This window comes from Lepidochelys olivacea, assembly GCF_965140295.1.
Source record: "Lepidochelys olivacea isolate rLepOli2 genome assembly, chromosome: 6".
Taxonomy (NCBI): domain Eukaryota; kingdom Metazoa; phylum Chordata; order Testudines; family Cheloniidae; genus Lepidochelys; species Lepidochelys olivacea.
The window spans coordinates 58806417-58827599 of NC_140416.1; the positions used below are offsets into that span (position 1 = coordinate 58806417).

The 21183-nt window shown below is 39.1% G+C and overlaps 1 protein-coding gene across 9 annotated transcripts in view; it reads left to right on the plus strand.

The window, feature by feature from the left end:
- GPHN (gephyrin) overlaps positions 1-21183 on the plus strand; it is a 588066-nt gene that overhangs the window by 378311 nt on the left and 188572 nt on the right. For 6 of the 9 annotated variants that reach the window (XM_084630610.1, XM_084630611.1, XM_084630612.1 and 3 more), the window contains 2 exons: positions 7595-7867; positions 9249-9356. In XM_084630610.1, the coding sequence (XP_084486736.1) occupies positions 7595-7867; positions 9249-9356 (381 nt within the window). The remainder of the gene's footprint in view (positions 1-7594; positions 7868-9248; positions 9357-21183) is intronic. The other 3 variants (XM_084630613.1, XM_084630615.1, XM_084630616.1) reach the window with 1 other exon arrangement.

Genomic DNA, 21183 nt, shown 5'->3' on the forward strand with positions numbered 1-21183 from the left:
CACATTGCTTGACATGGCAGAAAATTAGCTACACAACCTATTTTACAAAAATCCATGTATATATGTATTAATATCGCCAAAAGCAGGATCAAGTGCATTACTGTCTGCAACCACAAGACTCCGCATTCTGATTCTCAGGGAGAAATAAGAGATCCAGCTCAGTCTGATGTATGAGGAATTCATTTATTTCTTACTACCAGTTTTGGTCAGGAAAGGGGGGAAAAAACGGTGTAGGGCAACAGTTTTTAAACTGTTATGAAGATAGATATATTCCAAATAATCTCTTCTTTCATTATTGAATTTAAGACTTATTACAACTGAAAGAATTTTAAAACTCAAAGTTACTTTTCACCCTTCATGTACTTTGTTTTCTTTTTGTCTTTCTCTCAGCTTGGACAGTGAAACTAGCTGGTCAGTTTTCTATTTTAAGTTGTTTTCATTTCCTGATTCTAATACACTACCCCAATTATGTTACATTTTAGAGTTTCCATCACAGCAGTGAAAGATTCACATCAAAATAAGAATTTTACCCCATATTTACTATTATTTAAACAAAAATAAAAAATGAATATTAATAAGCTTGAAAAAGTTTTGACAATGTATATAGGTGGTAATCCCAAAGAGACCTTATTTCAATACATTATATTGCCCCTTTTTTAGCTTCTAAAGATTGATGTCCCATGTGTTAAACTATGGGGGAGATAGTGGCATTGTTTTTCTGTTAATTTTTATTTACTATTTCCAGTAGACCCACAATGTGCTAGGTGTTATCCAAACAATAAGAAGGCACGGTCTCTGCCCTGAGTTACTCATAATGTAAAGATAGGCAAATAACTAGACAAAGGATGATGAAAAGCTGTACAACAGGTTGAGAAATAGTTATTTTAATGAATATATGAAATATGTGTAAATGATAAAGAATGAGATCACTCTGCTGAAAAAGAAAGGAAAAAAATATGTAGTGAAATTTCATAAAGGAGGTGTTTTTGTAACCTGATGTGCTTTCTTTGTCTTTCTGTCCCCCCCTCAATTAGTGTAGTCTAAGAAGGCAAGATCTCTAATTCTAATCTCTAGATTTCAGCAAAGGTTATTAAGACCCATGATAGAGAGGTATACTTATGAGATGTAGGAATCTCATGAACTGAATTGAATGAGTTAGTTACAGAAGTATCAAATGAGGATTTACTCTTTTTTATGAACTGTTACTTCCCTTTTAATTTCATTAAAATAACCTTATTAAATGTCACTGGAAGGTAAAAAGAGGGTATGTGGATGTTAACATTCAGAGCTGGAAAACATGCAAGACTGCAATTTCCCTAATAATGAGAAAAGTTAAAATGCCATCATGGTCAAAAAGGTAAATGTGTAAAAATTATTCCTTCTTACTCTGTATATGTTTCCTTCATATTTTATGATTCACAACTGCCAACTTCTTGTGCAAGGAAGTGTTTATTCCTCTTAGCTTTGTAGCACAGCTACAGGAGAGGACCCTGGAGTCTATTTTAATAAATTAACCTGGAGTTTAATTAGTAAATTATTTAAGCGCTGACAATGTACTTAGCTCTGACCAGGACACCAATATAAAGAGCTGTGAATTTAAGTCTCACTATCAACAGAAACAGCAGCTAAATTCCAAATGCAGAATCTTTATTACTGGTAATGACATGAGTCAGAAAAAGTACCCAGCTGGATTTTTAGATCCTGTTTAGTTAATATCCCTGACAATTAGACAAAATCAATTTTTTACTTTTAAACTCTGCTTATTTATCATGGAAGGAGAATAAATCATGAAGAGAACATAAATAGCAGACGTTCCATGGTATTTTATATTCACTTTTCTGACTATACTGATTGCTACTTTTTGGTAGATAAATGAAAAGAAGTGTGATGTTTCAAAAGATAATTTTTTAAGAGATTAAACTGTTAGTGTAATAAAATGGCTCTAGTCATCTTTTAAGAGGAGCAATTTGTTTGGTAAACTCTAGATTGTACCAGGGTTGCCAAACCTGCAGGATTGTCCTGGAGTTTCCAGGAATTAAAGATTATGTCATGTGATGAAACCTCCAGGAATATGTCCAACCAAAATTGGCAACCCTGTGTTTGCCTTAGCAATATAGTGGGGGAAGAAACAAACCCTTGTACCCACAAGAAGCTGTACTTTACCCAGTACTTTGGGTTGTGGCTATGGCTGTAATGATAGGCACACTAAATATTCCACTTGGCTTCAGAGAGCATTCAGTGTGTTTGATTGAATGCCAAAACCAGCACATTCTTCTCTGCAGTGCTTGTGTAAGGTCTGGGAGCAAAAGGAAAGATATAAGTGGTGCTGGGATGTGCTGTTCAGAGAACTTTTGTACAGTGTGCCTCAGAATCAAGATTTGTGGGAGATTTCTCCTACTTTTTGCCTCAACAAAAGAAAGAAATACAATATTTTATAACCTTTATGTTGAAATGTTCTCAGTTAGCATTAAGTTGTTAAAGATAAGGGTGCAATAAAACCCAACTTAGTTTTCAAGTTCGAGCCTCTAGGTTGGTTTCAGAAAATGTATTTAGTAGAGGACCATGCAGTGACACTTCGAATGATACAACCAAACTATTAAAGTCATGCAGTTGCTACTTACACGGTATACAATTACACTTATGCTCAAATATCAGTCCACTGACACCAAATGAAGTACAGCCTTATAATCTTAGAACCTAATAGTACCCTTTTGATATTAATTGGAGTTCACTGGCAATTTAGCAAAACTACTCCTTTTATAAGCAATTTATAATATTAATTAACATTAAACTGATCTTTCCCATAATTGTATTTCTACCACCTTCTTATTGGCTCTTTACATTACACAGTATTTAAAATAACATCGTCCCATATTATCGATATAGATAGCATTTTAATAAACATTCACAATTCTTAAAAACATTCATTAAAACCTTGCTTTAAACCAGTTATAGCCTAAATGCAATGAGTAAAATAACCCTGGGTCATGTCCTTGCTAACTCTTACTTTTCCATTATATTTTAACTTTCTCACACTAGCAAATTCAATTTCCCATACTCCTTTACACTTAGGCCCAAAAGCTAATTTCAACTTATTTCTTAACCTAAACCATTGTATAGGCTACAGAGGGGCAGATCACCCTGAGGTACACACTTGATGTAAATTGTCATAGACCCACTGATGTCATCAGGCCTATGACAATTTACACTAGCAGAGATTATGATCCCTAGTGTTTTAATGTTTGCCAGTAAAAGTTCTGAATACTACAAATAATGTGGGGTTTAGAACTCTCTTTTGGAACCTATTTGTCAGTACTAAAACCAAACCGGGTTTTGTTTGGTTGTTTGCTTGCTTTATTTTCCCCAAAGCAGCCTGTTTACTTTTCTAATGTGTTAGTAATTCTTTGGGTACTTCCTCAAAGATTCACTGCTTTTCATTTTCGGTCAGCTTACAACTTCCTGTCCTTGTCCACCACTTAACTTCTGTTTTGCTTTTTGAGGTTTAGAGTTTATTTACATAAAGAGAGTTGTGTGCTTTGGTATTTCTAAGACTGTTTTATAAAAAATAATAGTTTTGGAGAAATAGTAGCAAGAGTTTTGCACTTAAAGATTATTTTTATGTTTAATGTAGTGTATCTGTATTCTCACCTAACTTACAGCACTTATACTGAGTACAGAATTAATTTTCAAAGAATTTAGAAGTAAACCTGTTAATTAGCTTGAATTGTAATTCAAATGCACCCTTTGAAACTTTTTTTAATCTTTCTGGCAAATTGATTCATGTGTAGAGTCTAGCATCTAAAGGATAGGCTACTTTTTATTTTGTTAATGTGATCATTTTTTATTTCCTGGCAATATTTATTATAACTATTTCTATCTACAACACACTGTTCATTATTGGCAACGATTTGTTGAATGGATGCTTCAGAATTGGAGATTTCATTTTAAAAAGATTTGCTTCTGTATTTCTGGTTGCAAAGAAAACTTGAAAATGAGCACCAAGTATAACAAATGCAGCATTGTCTTCTCCCCTCCCCATCCTGCTCCTATGGCCCTCCTGCCACATGGCTGCTGTCTTCTGTGGTCATCCCATCACACTGGGTCCTCTGACTGAGTACTGACCAGAGGGAAACAGACTCTGCTGATGTCGGCAAAGGCTTCCCCTCTCTGGCACCATTCCCCAGACCTTCGGCATCGGCCAGTGGAAGCAAGGGATATCTCCAACCATGATCCCCGCAAGCCAACTTGTCATTGGAGTTGGAGGTGGAGCCATGCACCCAGCCAAGGGGCCGATACCAGTACCTGGCCTGTGTTCTGTTGGATCCCGGTGCAGGTGCCCCTCAAAGTACTTGGTCCAGTGGGCAGTGACCTATGCAGGTCCAGTGGTCTTTTTGGAATCCGTGGGGTTTTCCCCAAGTACTGGGACATCTTCCAGCTGTTCATACTTGGTGGGGTCCAAGAGAAGGCCCTCTCCGCTGCACCGTCTGGCACCCGACCTGGACTCTAGTACCAAACACGGTACCGATACTCAGGATTTGGGGCTACATGTTATGGTTGGTGCAGAAGAAAAGGAGGAAGCTCTCCTCCTGGTTCAGGCTTCCTCTTCATCCCCAGACGAGGCTGTGTTGTGTGGCTCGGCGCCTCAGGATGACCTTACAGCTCACCAGGAGCTACCGAAAAGGATAGCTTCTAACCTACAATTGGAAGTGAAGATGCTTAAAAAATCCTCCCACAGCCTGATTGACATCTTGGCCTCGGCAGCCCTCTCAAAGGTGGCCCTACCCCTCAACCAGGTTGTTATGGGTCCAGTCAGATCCCTATAGCAGATTCTGTCCTCCCTGCCCCCCACTTCAAAAAGAGCAGAGAAAAAGTACTTTGTCCTCAACAATGGGTATGAATACCTTTATTCCCATGCCCCTCCCAGGTTCCTTGTGGATGCAGCAACCCACAAAAGAGACAGGTAAGGTCTGCAGGGTGTGACCCCCAAGGTGATGGACTCAAAGAAGCTGGACCTATTTGGTAGAAAAATGTATTCTACTGATGGATTACAGCTCCACATCTCCAATCAGCAGGCCTTGCTTGGGCAGTATGATTATAACATCTGACCTTGTGTCTATATTCAAGGAGTCGCTGCTCTCAGAAGTCCAGACAGGAATTCTCTGCTGAGGTGGAAGAATAAAAAACTATAGCCAAGACCTTCCTCCAGTCTGCCCTGGATGCAACTGACACAGCTACTAGAACTATGGCATCGGCACTATTCATGCAAAGGTGCTCTTGGCTCCAATCTTCGGGCCTTCCACCAGAGGTTCAGCAGTCCATTCAGAACCTTCCATTTGAGGGAACTTCTCTCTTCTCACAACAGATGGACACAAAATTCCATGGCCTGAATGATTCTAAGGCCACTCTCTAGTCCCTGGGCCTCTATGCCCCAGCACCTTTGAAGAAGTATTTCAGACCTCAATAACCGGTCTACTTCTCGGCTCCGCCACTGCACCAAGACCTGTTTAAGAAACGAAGCTGGGGTTATAAGTACAGGCAACTGCCCTCTTCTGCATCAGCCCTACTACTAGGCCCACAATGATATCTGGGAGGCCCCAAGCAGAACTTTTGAAGGGGCACCCGAGGGTGTTATATCAGTTCCCATACTGGATCCTGTCCCCCTTTTGTTTTCAGACTGATTCTCCTACTTCAGCCCTTTGTGGTCCCTCATCACCTCGGAACGTTGGGAGCTGAGAATGCAACTCGTTTGCGCGCATGAGGCATTGGAACCATTCACAAAACACCCCGTGCTAGGTGGTGGCAAGGTACATAGTGGGGTAACTACCCATGATGCACTGCTCTCTGCATCGATGCAAGTGCTGCTACTGTGGATGCACACCGGCAACACGAGGAGCATAGTGTGGACATGCAGCAGCAGTTTAATTACTGTAGTGACTGTACATCACTGTAACGTAAGTTGATTTAATTTTGTAGTGTAGACAAAGCCTAAGAGACATGGGTATGGATGTCATCTAGCTGTCTGGCCCTTAGTCCCCATATCAGTGGAACTTCTGAGAAGACAATATCAGAACATTGACACCTAGCAACCAATGATCCAGAGGGATACAGATTTCCCCACTTCTCAGCAAGGAAGTTGAGCAACATTCCCCAGCTTGAAAACAAAGGGCTGGGAAGTGCGAGGCAGGCGATAGGAGCTGGCTGTTGGAAAGAGTCAGGGCTCTCACCTGGAGTCTGGCCAAGGAGGTCAGACTCAGGGCAGGGCAGTACTACAGATTTACATCAGCACAGCTGCATTGGTGTAGCTTTGCTGGGCTAACCAGAATGGGCTATGCTTTAACCTTCAGTTCTCTGTGCTAACCTAAAGACTTCCTATGCTGTGGTCCAGTCGACTAACAAACCCTACTGTTTTGACAAAGCTGTTTGAGTGTCACTGCAAATGCTTGCTGAGGTCCATTAATCCCTGAAGAGCATACAAGTCTCTACCAGGAGTCTATCTCACTCTACCAGGAGTCTATCTATCTATCAGCACTTGCTGAACAGAGCTTACGGTGTAAAGCAGGAGTGCTGAAGGCCAAGAGGTCCAGTCTAAGGAGGCAGTGAAGCCATGTGGCTTAGCCTGGAGGACAAGTGACGGCCTGGAACACTGAAAGGGTTCCTCCTACAGACTGTACCAAAGCTTGGTCCATAGCACCAATCCTGTGGATCTGAGACAACTAGATTGTTTTAATTTTGTTAAAATATTCCTAAATACATAGGTAGTTTGTGTATATGTGTTGTGGGAATGCATCACACTTATGACTGGTATTATAGGTACAAGGGGTACAGTTACGGGGTACAGTTACAGGGTCTCTACAGTTTTTCAATTTCTCCAACCATAGGATGGAAACTTCTTACAATCTTTTAGAAAAACATAGGACAAAGGGAGGTTTAGAGGATAGATTTTATATGGTCACTGTTAAATTATCCTGAGTTATAAGAAATTATGATGATATTAATGATAGTCTGTCATTCTACAGCCCATAGGAAAAGTCCAAGAATAAAAAGTAATGTATCTTACCATATGAAAGCATGATTATAGAAACCCCTAATGGTGTGAATAAGAATTTGAAGAATCTTTCTTTAGGTATGAAAGGAGCAAAATGGGGACAGTTTGAGTCTAGGATCACTATAGGCATAGAATAAAGGTTGTTTATGTGTTGAATGTCTGTTTAAATATTTGTGATGTGTTCTGTGGTTTGGCTAATGATTATTTTATAAACTGTTGTGGATTGGTTACTGGATGGTGTGTACAATGGCACTTAACTGTTGACATCCTAGATTTTTATATTTGTAATATTGGTTGGTTAATTTTAGCTGTTGCACAACATAGTGTTCTTGTGTATGAATAATAATACTGTATAGCGCCCAATTCACCTTTGATTAAGCTGTTAGATTTTCACTTGATTCTCCTCCCATCAGCAATTGGATGTTAATGTTTTTATCAGATGTCAAATCTGATGTAAACCCCAATTACTCCTTACTGACAGAGAAGTCAAATCCCTATTTTCGTCTGCAGGTAACTCTTCACTGTCATTTCTCTTCTTGTTGTACATAGGAATGTTTTCAGTTTATACTGCCAGCTCTACCTCATGCCATTGACCTTTTGCGGGATGCCATTGTAAAAGTAAAGGAAGTACATGATGAACTTGAAGATCTACCTTCACCGCCACCTCCTCTTTCTCCTCCTCCAACCACCAGCCCACACAAACAGACAGAAGACAAAGGTGTACAGTGCGAGGAAGAGGAGGAAGAGAAGAAGGATAGTGGAGTTGCCTCAACAGAGGACAGTTCTTCTTCACATATAACTGCTGCAGCCATTGCAGCTAAGGTGAGTCTAAGTCATATGCATAAGAGGCACTTAGGTTTCTATCTCAGGTACTTTCCACCAACATCCAATTGCATTTTAGGAACATGTTTGTTTTTTGGTTTTACAAACTGATGAATTTTAAATACATTGTCTAAAAATCAGTACCATCCAGCTCCACAACAATATGCGAGCACTGTTTTGGTAGTTATCACAAACTTTGTAAGGTACCACACATACCCTGCTATTATCTTAATGCTTTTGTGGACTTTACAATACCATTTTCTGAAGTGCTAGAATTTTTTATTTTTACTTAAAACACCTGCCCTGCCTGACTGTATTACCTCCAGTAGGTGGTACTTCATTTCCTGCTATCACAGTGTTCTGTTTAAAAGGACAGTATTGATTTCCCGAAGCTAAAATGGAAAAAAAATATGACAAATAGGTTGTAGAATAGCTAATAATCTACCCAGGCTACTGGTATTCCCCCATATACATCTGTGTTCTGGGGGCCTAGTGATGTGGAATTCTGCTACAACAAATAGGTCTCATTACTATTTAGATTTCATTACTTTAGCCAGTTTGATTAGGCAAATGTTACTAAGACTAGGATTAGAAATTTTGGCGTATAAAAGAAAAATGACTTGCAATAATTTGTAAAAATAGTGCTTGGAAAAATTTATGATTTCAATGTGTCAAAAACAGTTAAAATACTATTTTCTCTATAATTTTGTTTTGCCAAATCAATACTATTGTTTTAGTTGCAGCACTGTATCTTTTACCTTTGTTTCATGCATTCTGTTTATACGTATTTAAGGTTTGTGTGTTGCTAGATGCTTGTGAAAGGTTATTTAAGTTCATCCACCCTACAGTTGGCTAAGCTGATGTTTTTCAGTTGCTGTTGATCACCATATCCAGATAAGGAATTCATTTTAAGTAAATCAAAAAGACAGTATGCCACTTATTTAAAACATAATAGCAGCATTCCTGCTCCCAAAAGATGAAGCTCAGGAATGAGCCATCATGATTCCATGATGCCTCCAACCTAACATCATTTTCTCATGAACAAAAAAATCCTGATTACGTATAGGTTTGCAGGAATAGAAGCAAAAGGTGATGTAAATTATCAACTGCAAGTTGCAATTTTTGTTAATATTAATTTAAATGTTATGTCTAATTAAGTCAAATAGTTCTTTTGAAATGGCCAAAGACTTACGTATTTAGTGCAATTTTTATGGGCAGAAAATACCTGAGATCTAAACTGATTGTGCTCATATAAATTTCTCAGCACTTGGCATTTCAGTGTCCCACCTGTATTCACCCTTGTTCCCTCTCAGTCATTTTGCTTGTATAGTTTCATGTTTTCCTGTCACTGTATTCATAGCTGTTATGTATTGTACATTAGAAGCATCCATCCTACACCAGTTCTGCTGTTATCATGGCAAAAGGTGAACAGCCCATCCCGGGTCTCATCTGTTATTCCCATCACGCAGCAGGCAGTGCAGGAGAACCGGTAAGACACACCTACAAGAGGCTTTTGCATTAATAGTATCTGCAAGTATACTGCCTGCCTCCTCTCCTAGCGTGTAAAGAGGACATGTTATTTGTTTTATTCTAGCAGACATACAGTGGTGCTTTAAAAAAAAATTAAATATATGAAAAGCCACTGAGCCTATTCTGTTAAGGACACAGAGTTTAATAAGATCTATCCTATAGCCAAAATATTTGGTTGAGGATTAAGATATTGTGGGTTGTGTCAGTGAGTATCCTCATTTGGATGCCAAAATGTTCATTGCTATGAAACATGTCTGTTTCATCATCTCATATATTTAATAAATTATTCAACCTCATTAAAATAATCCCTTAAAATTATTGCTTTGGAGTCTTGGTGGCTTTTTCCCCCATCAAGTTGCATTGCCTCTTTAAATACTTTTTTCCTTGGTGAGTGTATCAAATTAGTGTGTCATTTGAATTAGCCATTCATATTTTGCTTGTTTATGCTTTAATCGTTTATAGATTCTACTAAATTCTAATGTTTTGTGTTTAGAGTCAGGATTTCCCACAATGTAGGGGCAAAAATTGAGGATGCGGAATAAAAAGGACTTTTATTGTAGATATTGTTGAATTTCAATGAACAACAGGCAAAAGTGAGGAAGGACATGACATGGCCACATTTAGGATAGTCAGCTGCTCTGACAATTTAGGTAGGAGGGCCATAGTTAAGAGTCTGGCAATATCATTTGCTGTTGTTGTTACCCCAAAAAAATTCAGACTAGATTCCAAGGTAAAAGAATGAGCTAAGATGTCATCAGAAAATTGTAATTTATCATGTTTATAGCTACAGATTAGTGAGCCCAAAGAAAACCAATTGGTTTGGAGAGACTTGGACTATCTGATCTCATCAAACAGCAAGCTGCTTTCTTATTTATTATTGGTAAAAATTCTCTGGACATTGTAACATTAGTCTTGTTGGCAGAGGCTGCACAGTGTTGCTCTTAGTTTTTCACCTTTGTGTGCCTCCTCAGACAAATGATAATCCAAACCATTGATCAAATAGTCTAATGTGTCTGTATTTCAGACATGACATGTTAAAAATGTAATTTACGAAATGAGGAAAGGACTCTTTTGGAGTTAACACAGCAGATGATGAATCCATGTCCAATATATGAACTTGTACTGGTACTGACACTCTGCTTGATGCTACTGTAATAAGCATCTATATCATTATTATCTCCAGTGTACACTCTTCATTATTATTAAAATAATGAATTCAATGTCTCTGAGCAATACACTAACAAATTGTCATCTAAACTTAGTTCCAGGGTTTTTGGCTAGCTTGTTTTAAACTCTCATGATACCATTGTCATCCCCCCCTTAATTTGATCTTCATAGGTCAGGATCTTCATGGCTAATTTATAAGAACTTTTTTTATTGTATATGCCTTTCGTCTTTTGTGTCTACAAGATGCTTCTGCTCTTCTTATTCATTTTGGACAGTCATGACAATTGCAATCAGCAGTTTATACACTTGACTAACACCTTGCTAGTACTGTCAATTTCTCTTCAGATCCTCTTGGGGAAAGAGAATAAGGAGCTTTTGCCTTTTTTCCCCTCTCTTGTCATCATTTGGTTCTTTGATCTCAAAATTAACAAGAGAAATTGTAAGAAGATAGGTATAAAACCATTTCCAGAAAAGGTGGTGTCAGACAGAAAGATGTCCTTCAGAATCAGAATAAATGTGCGTAATAAAATGATGGATAGTGAGATGGATGGAAAGGAGAGGAATGAGAGCGAGAAAGGATAAGGGAAAGGGGTAGGAGTTCTCCCCTAGCCAGGGGAAAACCACTCCCCAATTAATCAGTTCACTGCCCCTTCATTTCAACTGTTCTACTCTTCCATAATTAATCAATTTTTGCTCTGCACGCCATTCCAATTGAATTTATTTCCCTTCCCTCAAAACATTTCTTCTTCAGTAAGCTTGATGTCAACCTCTACCACCATTTAAAATCCTTCCCACTGCTCAGTATCTCATTTTCTACTCACCAGCACCACTGCTGTTTAATTTTGTACACCCCACACATCCCCTTACCCAAGTGTTTTTTCTATACTTTCCTCATATCTTTGTACTCAAGTATTTAGTTTCTGATACTCCATATATTCCTTCTTTCTCTCTGCATTCCTTTGTCAATTGTTTGCTTCCTTCGCCTACTCCTTAGACTGTATTTTGATGGAATGTTTTCAGTTAATTATATGTTTTTCAGGGCAGGGGCCTTATTCTACATCTGTAAAGTATCTAGCACAATTTGGATGCCATGTAAATAATAATAATTAATAATTTAACATTATGTTGTGGTAGTGCCTAGAGGCCAACCAGATCAGAATCCTATTGTACTAGGTGCTGTGCAAACATATAAGATTCAATGAGCTTATATTCTAAAGACAAGACAAAGTAGGTAGATGAGACAAACACGTGGGTCAGGGTGGAGGAGACAGAGTAACAAAAATAATATCATGTAGACTCATACATTCATAAACTTTAAGGGCAGAAGGGACCATCATGATCATCTAGGCTGAACTCCTACACATCGCAAGCCACAGAACCTCACCCACCCGCTCCTGTAATAGACCCATAACCTCTGGCTGAGTTACTGAAGTCTTCAAATCTTGATTTAAAGACTTCAAGTTTCAGAGAATCTTCCATTTACTGTAGCTCAAACCAGCAAGTGACTCATGCCCAACACTTCAGAGGAAGGCAAAAACCTCCCAGGGTCTCTGCCAATTTCAGTTGTGGGAGAATCCTTCCAGACACCACACGTGGTAGTCAGTTAGACCCTAAACATATGTGCAAGACCTACCAGCCAGCCACTCGTGAAATAATTCTCTGTTGTAACTGAGAGCCTTCCCCAAATAGTGTCCCATCTCCAGCTGTTGGAGATATTTGCTAACATCAGTTGCAGATGGGCCATTGTAGGCAATCTTATTTACCATCCCTGCCATAAATTTATCAAACCCAGTCCTGAAACATGTTAGGTGTCTTGCCCTCACTATTCCCCATAGAAGGCTGTTCCAGAACTTCACTTCTCTGATAGTTCATCTGATTTCAAGCCTAAACTTATTGATGGCCAGTTTATATCCATTTGTTCTTGTGCCAACATTGGCCCTTAACTTAAATAACTGCTCTCCCTCTGATGTATTTAGAGAACAATCATAGTAGCCCTCTTCTGCACCTGTTCCAGTTCGAATTCATCTTTTTTAAACATGGGAGACCAGAATTGCACACAGTATTCCAAATGAGGTCTGAGCCGTGAGTTGTATAATGGTAATAAGACTTCCCTATCTCTACTGGAAATACCCCGCCTGATCCATCATAGGATCACATTAGGCCTTTTTCATGGCTGCATCACATTTGCAGCTCATAGTCATTCTGTGACTGATCAATACACCAGGTCTTTCTCCTCCTCTGTTGCTTCCAAGTGATGTGCCCCAGTTTATACCAAAAATTCTTGGTTTTAGTCCCTGACTTTACACTATTAAATTTCATCCCATTTTTATTATTCCAGTTTTCAAGGGCATCCAAATCTTCTTGTATGATATTCCGACCCTCTTCCGTATTGGCAATGCCTCCCAACTTTGTGTCATCTGCAAATTTCATTAGCATACTCTCATTTTTTGTGCCAAGGTAGTGAATGAAAATGTTAAATAAGAATGGTCCCAAGACCAATCCCAGTCCCTGAGGAACTCCACTAGTAACCTTCCTCCAGCCTGACAGTTCATCTTTCAGTACGACCCATTGTAGTCTCCCCTTTAACCAGGGTGCTGAGCCACCTTTCAAATATCATATTAATCCCCATGTTTTCCAATTTAACTAATAATTTCCCATGTGGAATTGTATCAAATGCCTTACTGAAATCCAGATTGATTAGATCTACTGCATTCTCTTTGTCTAGAAACTCACTTATCAAATAAAAAAGATCAAGTTGGTCTGGCACAGTTCTACCTTTTATAAAATCATTTGTATTTTATCCCAATTACTGTTTACCTCTATGTCCTTAACGACTTTCTCTCTTTCAAAATTTGTTCTAAGATGTTGCAGACAATTGAGGTCAAACTAACAGGCCTGTCGTTTCTCAGATCCCTTTTTTTCCCCCCCCTTTCTTAAATATAGGTACTATATTTGCAATTCTCCAATCATAGGGTGCGACCTCTGAGTTTATGGATTCATTAAAAATTCTTGCTATTTGGTTTGTAATTTCATGTGCCAAGTTTTTTAATATTCTTGGATGGAGATTATCCGGTCCCCCCAATTTGGTACCATTAAGTTTCTTTGAGTTTCTCTTCCACCGCAGATGTGGTCATTTCTACTTCCATATCCTCATTCCCATTAGCTACCCTGGCACAGCCCCCAAGCTCCTCATTACTCTTGTGAAAAAGTGAGGCAAGATATTTGTTTGTGTTGGGACATGCCTAGATTATCTTTACTCTCCACCCCATCCTCAGTGGTTAGCAGTTCCACTTCTTCTTTCCTTGTTTTCTTTTTATTTATGTGGCTAAAGAAACTTTTACTATTGGTTTTAATTTCCTCTGCAAGGTCCAGCTCTGCTTGGCTTTTGGCAGTTCTCAGTTTTTCTTTACACTTTCTGACCTACAAGAGGTAGCTTTCTTTGCTGATCCATCCCTTCTTCCATTCCTTGCAGGCTTTCTGCTTTCTCTTAATAACCTGTTTTGAGATGCTTGTTCATCTAATTTGGTCTGCAACCCTTTCCTACAATTTTTTCCCCTTGTTTGGGATGCAGGTTTGAGATACGTTAAGTCAAAGTTGCAGAAACTAATTCCAAGCCTCCTCCACATTCAGATCTTGAGTTCTAGTCCACTTCCCTAACTAATTCCTTTAATATTTTTTAAGTTTTCCCTTTTGAAATCAAGGGCCCTAGTTTCAGATCTATTTTTGGTTATCCTTCCATTTAGTTTAAACTGAATTAACTCATGATCACTTAAACCAAAAGGTGTCCTCTACAACCAGTTCTTCTATGAGTTCCTTGCTACTTACCAAAACTAAATCTAAAATGGCACCACCTCTTGTTCATTTTAGGACTATTTGGTGAAGAAATTTATGAGCTACCACATCCAGAAATATCTGGGCCCTACCATTATTAGTAGTACTTATTCTCCAATCAATATCTGGGATATTAAAGTCTCCCATAATCACAAAATTTCCAATAATATTTTTCATTAAAAATAATAAAGATGTCACTATCCATATCCAAATCAAATCTTGGAAGTCAGTAGCAGCCCTCAAGTACTGTTGCAGTGGAGCCTCTGTTACCTTTCTTTCCCCAAGTGATTTTGACCAAGATTCTATTTTATCCTTTCTATCGCTTCTAATTTCCTTATACTCTACCTCATCATTAATATACAATGCTACTCCACCACCTTTACCTCTATTTCTGTCTTTCCTGAACAGCACATATCCTTCAAGATCTATATTCCTGTCATGACTACTATTCCACTGTGTTTCTATTATCTCTTTAATACCTAGTTTTACTTCCTGCACCAGTAATTCTAGTTCATCCATTTTGGTACTCAGGCTCCCTGCATTGGTGTACAGACATCTTAGTTGTTTCTGCTTGGCTTTGCCCAGATTCCTTACTTCAGGTACATTTTACTGCCAGTATTGCCTAACTTACAGTTACTATCAGTGGTACTCACACTTTCGTTCCTCACGTTGTCCTTGCTACTACCTTCTATTGTTCCTTTCTCCATTACTGTATCCTCTCCTACTTGATTTTCCTCCCGCTCAGTATTCGAATCAGGTGGGAAGATTACATGGAGCATCTTCCAGCCATCACCCCAAATTCCACGTTTAAAGCTCTTTTAATCAGATGGGCCATCTCCCAGCCCAGATGTCTATTTCCCTCCCTACTCAGGTGGAGTCCATCACATAAGAACAGTTCTCTGTCCATGAATGCCTCCCAGCAGTTGATCATCCCAAAGTCGCCATTTACACCATTGCCTGAGCCATCTGTTGATCATCATAATCTTATCTTGCATTCGCTCTCCTCTTTGGACAGGTAGAATCCCACTGTAGATCACCTGAAGATCATTTCTTTAAGCGTCTTCCCCAACCTCGTGTATTCTTCCTTGATGCATTCCAGCAGGAATCTAGCAGTGTCATTTGTTCCCATATGAAGGACAATCAGTGGACTCTTTCATGCTCCCATTAGGATCCTCTTGGAATTCTGGTCCACACCCTGTATCTTAGATCCTAGCAGACAGTACACCCTTCTGTGATCCGGCCTATCTGGTGACAGGCCTGTCTGTTCTTCCTAGTAGGGAGTCTCCAGTAGCATAGACCTACCCCTGCCTGTTGGTACAATTTTCCAGCCTTCCCCCTTCTGTTCTTTCTGGCTGCAAGTCTTTTTTTCTGTTGTCATTTGCAATCTTCTGCAATTCATCCTCTATCCTCCTGGGGCTCCAAACTCTGGTGATCTCCACTGGCTCTTCCTCTCTTCTTGTAAGACTAGCTGCTCTTCTCTTCTCTTCTTTTTTGCTCTCATCTTCTGGTACTGCCTGCCTTTCCCCTTCCTTTTCCAACTCAGCAAACCTGCTCCTCAGCTCTATTTCTCCTTTGCTAGCCAGTCTTTTCCTCTGCCTTGTTCTCATAGTCACATGCTTCCACTGGTCACTTTCCTAATCCAGCAGTCTGCTCTCAGAGTCCTCTGATCCAGCTTGCATCTGCAAGTCTTGAGTTTTCCTTTCAGCCTTCTCTCTTCTTCCCTCCATCATCTGCCCCGCTCCCCTTTGAAACTCTAGTTTCTAGCTACATATACATTTTCTCTTCCATCAGATCTATCAAGTGGCACTTCATGCAAATGAAGCAACTTTCAGGTACCCTGTGGCAAATTGCCAGCACTACTTCGATGGGTCTCGCGCTTTCTCTTCTTGGGGAGGGTTCAGGGCACCGTTTCTCGCCCCTGAACTGGGGTATTAACTGCCTCACTAGTGTCCTAGAGGAGGGGAGTGGAGAGGGAGGGACCCAGGTCTGCCCTCTACTCCGGGTCCCCCCAGGGGCCCTAGGGATAGCAGTAAACCGCTTGAACTAGCGGTTCCTTCCCCTGGACTACTTCCCTCTCCTGCCCTTCAGCTTATGGGGCTTCCTGCCCTACCTCTGCACAAACCAGGTGTCCCTTTACCTAGGGTCTTGGTCTTCTTAGTCCACTGCAGCACTTCTCAAACTCTCCTCTGCTTCCCTCCAAACTGCTCTCTACTCCAACACCAATCCACTCTACTTCAACTCCTCCAAACTGCTCTCTGCTCCAACACCAATCCACTCTGCTTCAACTCCTTCCCTTGGCTGATTGAAGCAGGGGGGTTTTATCAGGTGACTGGCTTCAGGTGCTCTAATTGGCTTCAGGTGCTTTCATTAATCGATAGCAAACTTTCTTCCCTCTACAGGGAATAAGGCTCCCTTCTAACACTCTCCTGCTGCCCTCTGGCCACGCTGTGTCACACCCTCTCCAGAATAATGTACATGCCACAGGTGCCACATCCAGTCAACTTCATTGTCTCTTCCCCTCTTCAGGGCCCTACCACTGATACTTCTGCAGCTGTCATAGCCTTCCCTCCTAAGCTCCTGTCAAAAAAACAAAAACACCCTACAAATGCAAAAACCAAAAGCAGACCAACGCATAGCCCATTCCCCAAGCTTTCAGTCAAGCTCTGTTTGCTGGCTCCTGTGCCACTGCTCCTTTGTGCACAATTCTTAATTAATCAAGTCAATAATCACAATTTGCCACCTCTAAGTATTTTCAGATTGCAGTTTACTGTGTGCACCATGGAACAGGTGAGTTTTAAGGATGGAATAAAAAAAGATAAGGTGATGGTTTTTCAGATTTTTCTGGGAGCTTTTCCCACTTGTCAGAGGCAGCATGGGAGAAAGCGTGAAAGTGCTTTTCAGAGAAATGGGCAATCATGGCTGATATCACTGGCAGAGAAAAGACGTAAATTTACCTTGAGATAAGATAAAAGTTGAACAAGTAGGACAGAACTAGATTATCAAGAGCTAGAAAAGTTAGGACAACAAGTTCATGTTTGGTGCTATGGAAGAGGGAGAGCCAATGGAGGCAATTGAAATAAAGAAGCATGCAAGGAGGATTATCTTAGCAGTAGCTTAGAGATGAAGTGGTAAAAGGGGATGAAACAATAATTTATGGGAGATAAGGGGTCAAGGCTGGACTTTAAGATGGAAGAGACCAGGTATGTTTTATGTTGTAAGGGGAAGAACCTTGAGGAGAATGAAAAGTTGAGAAGGGTAAAGATAGGAGTTAGAGTGGAGGTGAGGGAACTCAAGAGATGGAAGGGGATGGAGTCACTGAAGCAGGTGCAGGGTTTAGAGAAAAAACCTGTGAAGCAGTCCCAGTGTCTGTGACTGAGGCAAAGGATGAAAGAGTGATGGGGAGACAGATATAAAAAAGAGAAGGGGGCTTCTGTGTCTGGTTTTTTTTTTCTTTGTAGAAACTGACAAGATTTATGCAGAGAGGGAAAGTCCTTATCTCCTTATATTACAGTCCTTATGGCAGCCTTTCAGTCCCTATCATGACTCATCCCAGACTTTAACCTTCCCTCTTAAGGTTTCTTTGAGGCTGAGCTTTGAACCAAAGGGGAATATTCATAAGACTGTCACAACCCCCTGTTTGGATTCTTCTGTTCCACTTAATCAATATTCAGTATAATATTAAATAACTGCACACCTCTCTGGAGAATTTAAAACAAAGACCCTTTAAAAACCACACACTTATACCCTATATATCAATATTTAAATGAATACCAAACAATTTATACTAGAGCTGTCAAGAAATTTAAAAAATTAATTGGGATTAAAAAAATTAAGCGTGATTAATCGCACTGTTAACAATAATAGAATACCATTTATTTAAATATTTTTGGATGTTTTCTAAATTTTCAAATATATTTATTTCAATTACAACACAGAATACAAATGTACAGTGCGCACTTTATATTTATTTTTAATTACAAATATTTGCACTGTAAAAAACAGAAAGTAGTAGTATATTTCAATTCACCTAATACAAGTACTGTAGTGCAATCTCTTTATCATGAAAGTTGAACTTACAAATGTAGAATTATGTACAAAAAAAACTGCATTCAAAAATAAAATAACGTAAAACTTTAGAACCTACAAGTCCACTCAGTCCTACTTCAGCCAATCACTCAGACAAACAAGTTTGGTTACAATTTGCAAGAGATAATGCTGCCCATGTCTTGTTTACAATGTCACCTGAAAGTGAGAACAGGCGCTTGCATGGCACTGTTGAGATTCTTAAACCTTGGGTCGAGTGCTGTATCTATCCTTAGAAATCTCACATTGGTACCTTCTTTGTGTTTTGTCAAATCTGCTGTGAAAGTGTTCTTAAAACGAACATGTGGTGGGTCATCATCTGAGACTGCTATAACATGAAATATATGGCAGAATGTGGGTAAAACAGAACAGGAGACATACAATTCTCCCCCAAGTTCAGTCACAAATTTAATTAATGCATTATTTTAACGAGCATCATCAGCATGGAAGCACGTCCTCTGGAATGGTGGCCGAAGCATGAAGGGACAAATAAATGCTTAGCATATCTGACATGTAAATACCTTGCAACACCAGCTACAAAAGTGCCATGCGAACGCCTGTTCTCACTTTCAGGTGACATTGTAAAGAAGAAGCAGTCAGCAGTATCTCCCGTAAATGTAAACAAACTTGTTTGCCTTAACAATAGGCTGAACAAGAAGTAGCACTGAATGGACTTGTAGGCTTTAGTTTTACATGGTTTTGTTTTTGAGTGCAGTTATGTAACAAAAAACCATCTATATTTGTAAGTTACACTTTCACAATAAAGAGATTGCACTACAGTACTTGCATGGGGAGAATTGAAAAATACTATTTCTTTTATCATTTTTAAAGTGCAAATATTTGTAATAAAAAATAATATAAAGTGAGTACTGTACACTTTGTATTCTGTGTTGTAATGGAAATCAATATATTTTAAAATGTAGAAAAATGTCCAAAAATATTTTATAAATTTCAGTTGATAGTCTATTGTTTAACAGTGTGATTAATCACGATTAATTTTTTTAATCACAGTTAATTTTTTTTAGTTAATCGCATGAGTTAACTGCAATTAATCGACAGCCCTACTTTCTAGTGTTTTAATCAAAATGTCATGTGGTACCAAGTCAAATGTCTTACAGAAGTCTAAGTATATTACATCAACACTTCTACCTATATCAGCCAAATTTGGAATCACAGCAAAACAAGATATCGTTAGTTTGACAAGATCTGTTTTCTATAAACCCATGTTGATTGACATTAATTATGTTACCCTCCTTTAATTCCTTATTAATCAAATCCCGTACCAGCTGTTCCATTATCTTGTCTGGGATCAATGTCAGGCTGATAGGACTATAATGACTTGGGTCATCTCATTTACCATTTTTGAAAATTGGCACATTAGCTTTTTTCCAGTATTTTGGGACTTCCCCAGTGTTCCAAGACTTATTGAAAATCAGCACTCTCAGAAGCCAGCTCTTTTAAAACTCTTGGATGCAAATTATCCAGACTTGCTGATTTTAAAAATGTATGGCTTTAGTAGCTGCTAATTTACATCTTCCCATTATATTCCATATGTAAAATTGGAATACCTTTATTTTTCAAACTCTCATATTTCACAAATATCTTGCTTAATTAATCTCAAACTTTCCCCCAAATTCTCCTTTGGCAAGAGTTCACACATCAGAAATTTCACATGGAGAGATTTTGTTTTGATAAGATTAGTGAAAGAAGGGTCACAAGTGGGATTATAAAGAAAAGATAGTTGTAATTTTAGGGCCTGACCCTGAAAGCCCTCATGGGGAGTGACTTTTGTAAACTACACTTGTGAGTAAGGATTACTTATTTGAATAAAGTTTGCATGATTGGGCCCTTCATTATGGAATTGGTATAACTTCTGCTGTAATTTCTGTGACTAATGTTTTCATGTTACCAATGGTTCCAACTGAAAATTCTTAAATATCTACTTGAGAAACGTTGAAGTTTTGGGAATTGGGATGTGTGTGTTAATATTTCATTTGATTCTGAGTCATCAATGTAATACTTTTTTGTTTTCCATTCATTTCCATAGGTTTCCTAAACCTCCCTTGCTGCAGTTTAAGCCCATTGCTTCTTGTCCTATCTTCAGAGGTTAACAACAACAATTTTTCTCCCTCCTCCTTGTAACAACCTTTTATGTACTTGAAAACAGTTATCACATCACCTCTGTCTTCTCTTTTCCAGACTAAACAAACCCAGTTTTTCCAATCTACCATCATAGGTCATGTTTTCTAGACCTTTAATCTTTTTTGTTGCTCTTCTCTGGGCTTTCTACAATTTTCCACATCTTTCCTGAAATGTGGCACCCAGCAGTGGACACAATACTCCAGTTGAGGCCCAATCAGTGTGGAGTAGAGCGGAAGAATTACTTCTCGTGTCTTGCTTATAACACTCCTGCTAATACATCCCAGAGTTATGTTTGCTTTTTTTTGCAAAGGTATTACACTGTTGATTCATACTTAGCTTGTAGTCCACTATGATCCCCAGATCAGTACTCCTTCCCTAGGCGGTCATTTCCCATTTTGTATGTGTGCAACTGATTGTTTCTTCCTGAGTGGAGTACTTTGCATTTGTTCTTATTGAATTTCATCCTATTTACTTCAACCATTTCTCCAGTTTGTCCAGATCATTTTGAATTTTAATCCTATCCTCCAAAGCACTTGCAACCCCTCCCAGTGTGGTATTGTCCA